The 12,150-nt window shown below is 39.2% G+C and overlaps 1 protein-coding gene across 1 annotated transcript in view; it reads left to right on the top strand.

The window, feature by feature from the left end:
- Positions 1-12,150, top strand: part of ARMC1 (armadillo repeat containing 1) — a 374,962-nt gene that overhangs the window by 278,745 nt on the left and 84,067 nt on the right. The window contains 1 exon segment of the mRNA XM_053715076.1: positions 3,939-4,055. Coding sequence (XP_053571051.1) covers positions 3,939-4,055 — 117 coding nt within the window.

The following is a 12,150-nucleotide window of genomic DNA, read 5'->3' as shown; positions in this document are numbered from 1 at the left end:
TCCAAAATCATCATGGAGCAATTGTTTGTGCTGCTGGTGGCTCCAGCATGGCCTCACAGGTTTTGGTATGCAGATCTTTTTCGGATGTTCAGTTGCGAACCTTGGCCACTTCCATTAGGGCCGGACCTTCTGTCTCGAGGTCCGTTTTTCCATCACGATCTCAAATCATTAAATTTGAAGGTATGAAAATTGAACGATTAGTGCTTAGTCATAGAGGTTTCTCTGACTCAATGATACTATGTTACAGGTTCGTAAATCTGTTCCTAGAAAAATTTATTATCGAGTTTGGACGACTTACATTTCATGGTGTTCCTCTCATAAATTCTCTTGGCGTTCTTTTAGAATTCCTAGAATTTTACAGTTTCTTCAGGATGGTTTGGATAAGGATTAGTCTGCAAGTTCTTTGAAGGGACAAATCTCTGCTCTTTCTGTTTTATTTCACAGAAAGATTGCTAAGCTTCCTGATATTCACTGTTTTGTTCAGGCTTTGGTTCGTATCAAGCCTGTTATTACATCAATCTCTCCTCCTTGGAGTCTTAATTTGGTTTTGAAGGCTTTACAGGCTGTTCCATTTGAGCCTATGCATTATTTGGACATTAAACTAATTTCTTGGAAAGTGTTTTCTTTTGGCCATCTTTTCTGCTAGAAGAGTTTCTGAATTATCTGCTCTCTCTTGTGAATCTCCTTTTCTGATTTTTCATCTGGATAAGGCAGTTTTGCGGACTTCATTTAAATTCTTACCTAAGGTTGTGAATTCTAACAACATTAATAGAGAAATTGTTGTCCCTTCCTTGTATCCTAATCCTAAGAATTCTTTGGAGAGATCTTTACATTCTTTGGATGTGGTGAGAGCTCTGAAATATTATGTTGAAGCTACTAAGGATTTCAGGAAGACTTCTAGTCTATTTGTTATCTTTTCTGGTCCTAGGAAAGGTCGGAAGGCTTCTGCCGTTTCCTTGGCATCGTGGTTAAAGCTTTTGATTCTTCAAGCTTATTTGGAGTTGGGGTCAAGCCCGCCTTAGAGAATTACAGCTCATTCTACTAGATCAGTCTCCACTTCATGTGCTTTTAGGAATGAAGCTTCCGTTGATCAGATTTGCTAAGTTTCAACTTGGTCTTCTTTGCATACGTTTACTAAATTCTACCGTTTTGATGTATTTGCTTCTTCTGAAGCAGTTTTTGGTAGAAAAGTTCTTCAGGCAGCTGTTTCAGTTTGATTTTTCTGCTTATGTTTTAAGTTTTTCTTTTAATTTATTAGAATAAACTTATATTTTGGATTGTGGATTAATTTTTCAGTGAAAAATGGCTGTTTTTATTTTATCCCTCCCTCTCTAGTGACTCTTGCGTGGAGTTCCACATCTTGGGTATTGCTATCCCATACCTCACTAGCTCATGGACTCTTGCCAATTACATGAAAGAAAACATCATTTATGTAAGAACTTACCTGATAAATTAATTTCTTTCATATTGGCAAGAGTCCACGAGGCCCACCCTTTTTATGGTGGTTATGATTTTTTTGTATAAAGCGCAATTATTTCCAAATTCCTTTGTTGATGCTTTTTACTCCTTTATTTATCTCCCCACTATTTGGCTGTTCGTTAAACTGAATTGTGGGTGTGGTGAAGGGTGTATAGGCATTTTGAGGTTTTGGAAACTTTGACCCTCCTGGTAGGATTGTATATCCCATACGTCACTAGCTCCTGGACTCTTGCCAATATGAAAGAAATGAATTTATCAGGTAAGTTCTTGCATAAATTATGTTATTTAGTTCTCTTTAGGGTCCACTAACAGAGTACAGTACCTCCTGTTTCCTAGGTCAATTTCACTAGTACATTGTAAAAAAAAAAAAGAAGGGTTATTTATCACCAACACTTTTAAACAGTTAAAACAGATAAACATAAGTACTTTATCTAGTAAATGACTTATGCAGTAGTCTAGTGCAGAACAAAGTGTATTCGGTCTGTCTACAAACTGAACTGCTTTAGAATGTGTTTGGAGTTGGAGTACAGAAAAAGAACAAATGCAGCATGTTCTGTTCCAGACCTGCCACTGATGATAGCTGACAGCATTTGCTTTGATGTATTCAGTTAGTAGGCATGCAAGGTGTCTAATAAACAGGGACCGTAAACACTATCTGCATGTCAACGACCACTTCAATCAAAACTCAACCAAGAGGAAATGCTTTGCCCATCATATGGAGCAAACCGTTCTTGGCTTTTCAGCAATGTTTTCTAATTTGATTTACAGCTTGTCTTATCCAGTTGGATTGTTATTAAAGTGTAAGCAATTTACCTTTTAGTCACAGGGAAGCATGTCAATGTTGCTTCCAGTTTAACAAACAAACAATCTACTTCTGTTTTTTTAACTGTCTGACTGGTGCTGAAGGAAGTATTCAGCTGTTTTTTCTGCAGTTCTTTCATGCGTGCTTATAGATGGGTACCTCAAGTTCCTACAGTGAGATCATGCCCTGATTTTGTGCACGTCACCTAAAATAGCCTTTTGGGTCTAAAAATGCAAAATCATGTAATTTGCCATATTTTATTATTACACAATTGCTCCTTGGTAACTGTTTATTTAACCCCCACAAACTTATACTTAAAGGGACATGAAACCCTGTCTTTTTCTTTCATGATTCAAATTTACTTCCATTATTTAAATTGCTTATTTCTTGGTATCTTTTGTTGAAAAAATACCTAGGTAAGTTCAGGACCTGGGAGCTAGCTGATGATTGGTGGCTGCACATACATGTCTGTTGTCATTGGCTTACCGATGTGTTCAGCTAGCTCCTAGTAGTGCATTGCTGCTCTTTCAATTAGGGATGCCAAGAGGATGAAGCAAAATTGATAATTGAATTAAATTGGAAAGTTGTTAAAAAATGAATGTTCTATCTGAACAACAAAAAAAGTTTATTTCAGGTCTCTTTAAGCCACAGTATATAGTATATTGTTTCATCAGCCACTAGCCAATCAGAAGCAGCATACCCACGTAGCTGCCACTATGCTTCTCTTGTGTGTGGGTGTGTGCTTAGCTATTCGTTTTTAACCTCTCTTTTGGGGGTAAATCATAGTTCCCTTACATATTAAAATTATGTAACAAATTAGAACATTTTATTATTGTATTTAAAGGGACATGAAACCCAATTTTATTTCTTTCATGATTTAGAAAGAGTATGCAATTTTAAACAACTTTCCACTTCCATTGTCTAATTTGCTTCATTCTCTTGATGTCCTGCGTTGAAAAGTATATCTAAATAGGCACAGTAACTGCTTATTGGTGGCTGTACATATATGCCTCGTGTAATTGGCTCACCCATGTGGATTGATATGTCTTCAACAAATGATATCTAAAGCATGAAGTACATTAGATAATAGAAGGAAATTGGAATGTTGCTTAAAATTGTATTCTCTATCTGAATCATGAAAAATATTTTTTGGGGTTCATGTCCCTTTAAATATCTTGAATTTTTGCAAATAATTGCATTGGTGATAAAAAAAAAAGAAGATAATAGTTAAAGTTTTAAAAATGAAATATATAGCAAACATGAATTTTTTAAGGAAATAGTTTCAAAATAACTTCAGAGTGGAATGCACTTTAAAAGGTATGTTCCTTTTGTGTTCTCAATCTAATCAACAAAATAAATGATTTAATGTTGTACTAACTATAATATAATCCACAGTCTGTATTTAGAATACATGTAGCATATTTATATCCTCTTTTCTCTCTCCTCCTTACTTTAGCTGCCTGCTTTACTGTTAGTGTCTTCTCAACATACTTGTGTTTTTGATCTGGATGAAGGACATAATTAATAGACTTATTAGGCAGCAAGTATTGTGAATCTTTTGTTGGTGGAGAATGGTAGCAGGTCTCTGTTCTTACCATCAGTTGAAGCTCTGTGACCATAGCAAAAAGCTCTAATAATTGTATCACTTTGTTTTTAGTCTCGCAGGAGCCTTTGTGAAGATGCTCTGCTGAAAATCAAAGGAGTCATTAGCTTTACATTTCAAATGGCAGTTCAAAGATGCGTGGTCCGAATAAGATCAGATCTCAAAGCAGAGGTAATATTTATATTTAAAAAAGAGTGCATTTTCTTTCCTAAGACATGGACAGTACACAACGTCATTCCAATAACTATTGTGATATTCACTCCTGGCCAGCAGTAGGAGGCAAAGAGCACCACAGCAAAACTGTTAAGTGTCAATTCCCCTACCGATAACCCCCCAGTCATTCTCTTTGCCTCTGACAATGGAGGAGATGAAGTTGATTCCTTTTTTGGGTACTTTTCCCTGCAAGCAAAGATTTGGGTTTAGCTGTGTCCATGTCAATCTCTTGATTAAGAGTAGTGGTGGCTTTTAAGCAGTTAGAAAGTAGTGAGGTGGTCCTTGCTCAGATTTCTTATATATTTGCTGCCCTAGTCATAGAAAGCCAGAGTTGGTTACTCGGTTCTTTCTTTTTCCAAAGGTCTCTGTGAGGAGTACGTGTCCTTTCACGCCTGGTGAGCTGTCTTCCTGCCGGACAGCTAGATTGCATGTAAGTGCTCTTGTCTTCTAATTGTTGGAGACTTGCACTTGAAGAGGATTTAGCTGCAGTTTTTATGTGGGACATATAAATCCTTAATATAGGATTTTCTTAGGCAGGGTGCAAGCACTTTTTTATGTGACATGGAGACGATGGGATTAATCTTTTCTTTGTGTGTGGAAAGGATAACCATTTATTGCTTATTTGTGGCTCATATACATAGTGTGAAGACGTTTATTTAAATACGGTCTGGTGTTATGGGGAAATGATCACTAATAACGGGCTTGCAAATATAACAGCCTTCAGAAACGCTTTTATTTTTGCTGCGCAGTTTCTTGTCGGCTGGTCATGCGGTTTCCGCTCTTCCACTTTCAGCCTTCAAAGCGGAGTGGCATCATTTATGTTCCGACATCTCCTGTGATCACTCGATCGGCAGGAGAGTCCTTTAACGTTTGCTCGTATCGGAATTTATTCCGGAGCTCAGGTATGGCACCTCAGCATGTCTGAGGTGTAGAGGTACCTAGTTTTTTTGTTTTTGTTTCAGGCAATCCTGTTAACTTGCGTTAATCGCTCGGAGGCAAAGACTCCTTAAAGTGACAGTAGTCTTATGTTAAAAGAACATTTTTGTTCCTTTATTTTTGGGCTATCATGGACATGGAACAAGTTTCTTGTCATAAATGCTTATGCCTAGAGGCACAAATTGTTTTGCCTATGCAATTCTGTGCTACTTGTTTAGCTAGAACATTTGAATCTAAGGATAAATTGTTGTCTTCTGAGCCTTATGTCTCTCAGGATGAATGCCACAGCTTTCTCCTCAAACGTCCCAAGCCTCAATGGCGTTGCATACAGTGCCCTGCAGTTCCTCTCAGCCTCCTGGAGGAGTTTATTTGCCATCCGATTTTGCTGCTCAGATATCCTCTGCGGTATCAGAGGCTTTATCTGCTTTTCCCATGATGTAAGGTGTCCCATCTACTGCTACACAGGTTGCCCTTCCTCATAAGTCTGAGGAGGAGGATACCTCGGTAGCCTCTGAGGGTGAAATCTCAGATTTGGACAGTATAAACCAGATTTAAGCTTAAACACCTTTGTTTACTGTTATATTTCATGCGGATAAGGCGGTCCTTCATACTAAATTGGGGTTTCTCCCTAAGGTGGTTTCGGATAGAAATATTAATCAGGAAATTGTTGTTCCTTCTCTCTGTCCTAATCCTCTATAAGGAATGTGTCTTGCACAACTTGGATGTGGTGCATGCTCTAAAATTCTATTTACAGGCTAGTAAGGATTTTCGCCAGTCCTCTGCCCTGTTTTGTTAGTTTCTCTGGAAAGCTTAAAGGTCAGAAGGCTACTTTTACTTCTCTTTCCCTCTGGTTGAGAAGTATGATTCATTTTGCTTATAAGACTGCTGGTCAGCATCCTCCTGAGAGATTTACAGCTCATTCCATTAGGGCTGTCTCATCTTCGTGGGCTTTCAAACATGAAGCTTCTGTGGAACAGATTTGCAAGGCTGCAACTTGGTCCTCTCTGCATACTTTCTCTTGTTAAGTGTATCCAGTCCACGGATCATCCATTACTTATGGGATATTCTCCTTCCCAACAGTAAGTTGCAAGAGGATCACCCACAGCAGAGCTGCTATATAGCTCCTCCCCTCACTGCCATATCCAGTCATTCTCTTGCAACTCTCAACAAAGATGGAGGTCGTAAGAGGACTGTGGTGTTTTATACTTAGTTTATTTCTTCAATCAAAAGTTTGTTATTTTTAAATGGTACCGGAGTGTACTGTTTATCTCAGGCAGTATTTGGAAGAAGAATCTGCCTGCGTTTTCTATGATCTTAGCAGAAGTAACTAAGATCCTTTGCTGTTCTCACATATTCTGAGGAGTGAGGTAACTTCAGAGGGGGAATAGCATGCAGGTTTTCCTGCAATAAGGTATGTGCAGTTAAAATATTTTTCTAGGGATGGAATTTGCTAGAAAATGCTGCTGATACCGAAGTAATGTAAGTAAAGCCTTAAATGCAGTGATAGCGACTGGTATCAGGCTTATTAATAGAGATACATACTCTTACCAAAGTGTATTTTAAAACGTTTGCTGGCATGTTTAATCGTTTTTTATATATGTTTGGTGATAAAACTTATTGGGATCTAGTTTTTTCCACATGGCTGGCTTGAATTTTGCCTAGAAACAGTTCCTTGAGGCTTTCCACTGTTGTAATATGAGTGGGAGGGGCCTATTTTAGCGCTTTTTTGTGCAGCAAAAATTACAGACACAGACATCCAGCTTCTTCCTGCATGTTCCAGGACTTCTCTGAAGGGCTCAAAAGGCTTCAAAAGTCGTATTGAGGGAGGTAAAAAGCCACAGTAGAGCTGTGGCAGTTGTTGTGACTGTTTAAAAAACGTTTTTGTCATTTGTTATTCCGTTTTTGGTATTAAGGGGTTAATCATCCATTTGCAAGTGGGTGCAATGCTCTGCTAACTTGTTACATACACTGTAAAAATTTCGTTAGTGTAACTGCCTTTTTTCACTGTTATTTCAAATTTGGACAAAATTTGTGTTTCTTAAAGGCGCAGTAACGTTTTTTATATTGCTTGTAAACTTGTTTTAAGTGTTTTCCAAGCTTGCTAGTCTCATTGCTAGTCTGTTTAAACATGTCTGATACAGAGGAACCTACTTGTTCATTATGTTTGAAAGCCATGGTGGAGCCCCATAGGAGAATGTGTACTAAATGTATTGATTTCACCTTAAACAGTAAAGATCAGTCTTTATCTATAAAAGAATTATCACCAGAGGGTTCTGTCGAGGGGGAAGTTATGCCGACTAACCCTCCCCACGTGTCAGACCCTTCGCCTCCCGCTCAGGGGACGCACGCTAATATGGCGCCAATTACATCAGGGACGCCCATAGCGATTACCTTGCAGGACATGGCGGCAATCATGAATAATACCCTGTCAGAGGTATTATCTAGATTGCCTGAATTAAGAGGCAAGCGCGATAGCTCTGGGGTTAGGAGAGATACAGAGCGCGCAAATGCTGTAAGAGCCATGTCTGATACTGCGTCACAGTATGCAGAACATGAGGACGGAGAGCTTCATTCTGTGGGTGACATCTCTGACTCGGGGAAACCTGATTCAGAGATTTCTAATTTTAAATTTAAGCTTGAGAACCTCCGTGTATTGCTTGGGGAGGTATTAGCTGCTCTGAATGACTGTAACACAGTTGCAATTCCAGAGAAATTGTGTAGGCTGGATAGATACTATGCGGTGCTGGTGTGTACTGACGTTTTTCCTATACCTAAAAGGCTTACAGAAATTATTAGCAAGGAGTGGGATAGACCCGGTGTGCCCTTTTCCCCACCTCCTATATTTAGAAAAATGTTTCCAATAGACGCCACTACACGGGACTTATGGCAGACGGTCCCTAAGGTGGAGGGAGCAGTTTCTACTTTAGCAAAGCGTACCACTATCGCGGTTGAGGACAGTTGTGCTTTTTCAGATCCAATGGATAAAAAATTAGAGGGTTACCTTAAGAAAATGTTTATTCAACAAGGTTTAATTTTGCAGCCCCTTGCATGCATTGCGCCTGTCACTGCTGCGGCGGCATTCTGGTTTGAGGCCCTGGAAGAGGCCATCCATACAGCTCCATTGGAGGAAATTATTGACAAGCTTAGAACGCTTAAGCTAGCTAACTCATTTGTTTCTGATGCCATTGTTCATTTGACTAAACTAACGGCTAAGAATTCCGGATTCGCCATCCAGGCGCGTAGGGCGCTATGGCTTAAATCCTGGTCAGCTGACGTGACTTCAAAGTCTAAATTACTCAACATTCCTTTCAAGGGGCAGACCTTATTCGGGCCTGGCTTGAAGGAAATTATTGCTGACATTACTGGAGGCAAGGGTCATACCCTTCCTCAGGACAGGACCAAATCAAAGGCCAAACAGTCTAATTTCTTTCATGTAATTAACAAGAGTCCATGAGCTAGTGACGTATGGGATATACATTCCCACCAGGAGGGGCAAAGTTTCCCAAACCTTAAAATGCCTATAAATACACCCCTCACCACACCCACAAATCAGTTTTACAAACTTTGCCTCCAAGGGAGGTGGTGAAGTAAGTTTGTGCTAGATTCTACGTTGATATGCGCTCCGCAGCAAGTTGGAGCCCGGTTTTCCTCTCAGCGTGCAGTGAATGTCAGAGGGATGTGAGGAGAGTATTGCCTATTGAATGCAGTGATCTCCTTCTACGGGGTCTATTTCATAAGGTTCTCTGTTATCGGTCGTAGAGATTCATCTCTTACCTCCCTTTTCAGATCGACGATATACTCTTATATTTACCATTTCCTCTACTGATTCTCGTTTCAGTACTGGTTTGGCTTTCTACAAACATGTAGATGAGTGTCCTGGGGTAAGTAAGTCTTATTTTCTGTGACACTCTAAGCTATGGTTGGGCACTTTATTTATAAGTTCTAAATATATGTATTCAAACATTTATTTGCCTTGACTCAGAATGTTCAACTTTTCCTTATTTCCAGACAGTCAGTTTCATATTTGGGATTATGCTTTAAATTATCATATTTTGTCTTACCTCAAAAATTTGACTTTTTTCCCTGTGGGCTGTTAGGCTCGCGGGGGCTGAAAATGCTTCATTTTATTGCGTCATTTTTGGCGCGGACTTTTTTGGCGCAAAAATTCTTTTTCCGTTTCCGGCGTCATACGTGTCGCCGGAAGTTGCGTCATTTTTTTGACGTTATTTTGCGCCAAAAATGTCGGCGTTCCGGATGTGGCGTCATTTTTGGCGCCAAAAGCATTTAGGCGCCAAATAATGTGGGCGTCTTATTTGGCGCCAAAAAATATGGGCGTCGCTTTTGTCTCCACATTATTTCAGTCTCATTTTTCATTTGCTTCTGGTTGCTAGAAGCTTGATGTTTGGCATTTTTTTCCCATTCCTGAAACTGTCTTATAAGGAATTTGATCTATTTTGCTTTATATGTTGTTTTTTCTCTTACATATTGCAAGATGTCTCACGTTGCATCTGAGCCAGAAGATACTACAGGAAAACCACTGCCTGCTGGATCTACCAAAGCTAAGTGTATCTGCTGTAAACTTTTGGTAGCTATTCCTCCAGCTGTTGTTTGTAATAATTGTCATGACAAACTTGTTAAAGCAGATAATATTTCCTTTAGTGATGTACCATTGCCTGTTGCAGTTCCCTCAACATCTAAGGTGCAGAATGTTCCTGATAACATAAGAGATTTTGTTTCTGAATCCATAAAGAAGGCTTTGTCTGTTATTTCTCCTTCTAGTAAACGTAAAAGTCTTTTAAATCTTCTCTCTCTACAGATGAATTTTTAAATGAACACCATCATTCTGATTCTTTGGACTCTTCTGGTTCAGAGGATTCTGTCTCAGAGATTGATGCTGATAAATCTTCATATTTATTTAAGATGGAATTTATTCGCTCTTTACTTAAAGAAGTACTAATTGCGTTAGAAATACAGGATTCTAGTCCTCTTGATACTAATTCTATACGTTTGGATAAGGTTTTTAAAGCTCCTGCGGTTATTCCAGAAGTCTTTCCTGTTCCTAATGCTATTTCTGCAGTAATTGCTAAGGAATGGGATAAATTGGGTAATTCATTTACTCCTTCTAAACGTTTTAAGCAATTATATCCTGTTCCGCCTGACAGGTTAGAATTTTGGGACAAAATCCCTAAAGTTGATGGGGCTATTTCTACCCTTGCTAAACGTACTACCATTCCTACGTCAGATGGTACCTCGTTTAAGGATCCTTTAGATAGAAAAATTGAATCTTTTCTAAGAAAAGCTTATCTATGTTCAGGTAATCTTCTTAGACCTGCTATATCATTGGCTGATGTTGCTGCAGCTTCAACTTTTTGGTTGGAAACTCTAGCGCAACAAGTAACAAATCGTGATTCTCATGATATTATTATTCTTCTCCAGCATGCTAATAATTTCATCTGTGATGCCATTTTTGATATTATTAGAGTTGATGTTAGATTTATGTCTCTGGCTATCTTAGCCAGAAGAGCTTTATGGCTTAAGACTTGGAATGCTGATATGGCTTCTAAATCAACTCTACTTTCCATTTCTTTCCAGGGAAACAAATTATTTGGTTCTCAGTTGGATTCTATTATTTCAACTGTTACTGGTGGGAAAGGAACTTTTTTACCACAGGATAAAAAGTCTAAAGGTAAAAACAGGGCTAACAATCGTTTTCGTTCCTTTCGTTTCAACAAAGAACAAAAGCCTGATCCTTCGTCCTCAGGAGCAGTTTCAGTTTGGAAACCATCTCCAGTCTGGAATAAATCCAAGCCTGCTAGAAAGGCAAAGCCTGCTTCTAAGTTCACATGAAGGTACGGCCCTCATTCCAGTTCAGCTGGTAGGGGGCAGGTTACGTTTTTTCAAAGAAATTTGGATCAAATCTGTTCACAATCTTTGGATTCAGAACATTGTTTCAGAAGGGTACAGAATTGGTTTCAAGATGAGACCTCCTGCAAAGAGATTTTTTCTTTCCCATGTCCCAGTAAATCCAGTGAAAGCTCAAGCATTTCTGAATTGTGTTTCAGATCTAGAGTTGGCTGGAGTAATTATGTCAGTTCCAGTTCCGGAACAGGGGATGGGGTTTTATTCAAATCTCTTCATTGTACCAAAGAAGGAGAATTCCTTCAGACCAGTTCTGGATCTAAAATTATTGAATCGTTATGTAAGGATACCAACGTTCAAGATGGTAACTGTAAGGACTATATTGCCTTTTATTCAGCAAGGGAATTATATGTCCACAATAGATTTACAGGATGCATATCTGCATATTCCGATTCATCCAGATCATTATCAGTTCCTGAGATTCTCTTTTCTAGACAAGCATTACCAATTTGTGGCTCTACCGTTTGGCCTTGCTACAGCTCCAAGAATTTTCACAAAGATTTTCGGTGCCCTTCTGTCTGTAATCAGAGAACAGGGTATTGTGATATTTCCTTATTTGGACGATATCTTGGTACTTGCTCCGTCTTTACATTTAGCAGAGTCTCATACGAATCGACTTGTGTTGTTTCTTCAAGATCATGGTTGGAGGATCAATTTACCAAAAAGTTCTTTGATTCCTCAAACAAGGGTAACCTTTCTGGGTTTCCAGATAGATTCAGTGTCCATGACTCTGTCTTTAACAGACAAGAGACGTCTAAAATTGATTACAGCTTGTCGAAACCTTCAGTCACAATCATTCCCTTCGGTAGCCTTATGCATGGAAATTCTAGGTCTTATGACTGCTGCATCGGACGCGATCCCCTTTGCTCGTTTTCACATGCGACCTCTTCAGCTCTGTATGCTGAACCAATGGTGCAGGGATTACACGAAGATATCTCAATTAATATCTTTAAAACCGATTGTTCGACACTCTCTAACGTGGTGGACAGATCACCATCGTTTAATTCAGGGAGCTTCTTTTGTTCTTCCGACCTGGACTGTAATTTCAACAGATGCAAGTCTCTCAGGTTGGGGAGCTGTGTGGGGATCTCTGACGGCACAAGGAGTTTGGGAATCTCAGGAGGTGAGATTACCGATCAATATTTTGGAACTCCGTGCAATTTTCAGAGCTCTTCAGTTTTGGCCTCTTCTGAAGAGA

The sequence above is a fragment of the Bombina bombina genome, chromosome 5, assembly GCF_027579735.1.
Source record: "Bombina bombina isolate aBomBom1 chromosome 5, aBomBom1.pri, whole genome shotgun sequence".
Classification (NCBI taxonomy): Eukaryota; Metazoa; Chordata; class Amphibia; order Anura; family Bombinatoridae; genus Bombina; species Bombina bombina.
Note: the sequence above shows the minus strand (reverse complement) of the source record. Positions and strands in the feature narration are given on the sequence as shown.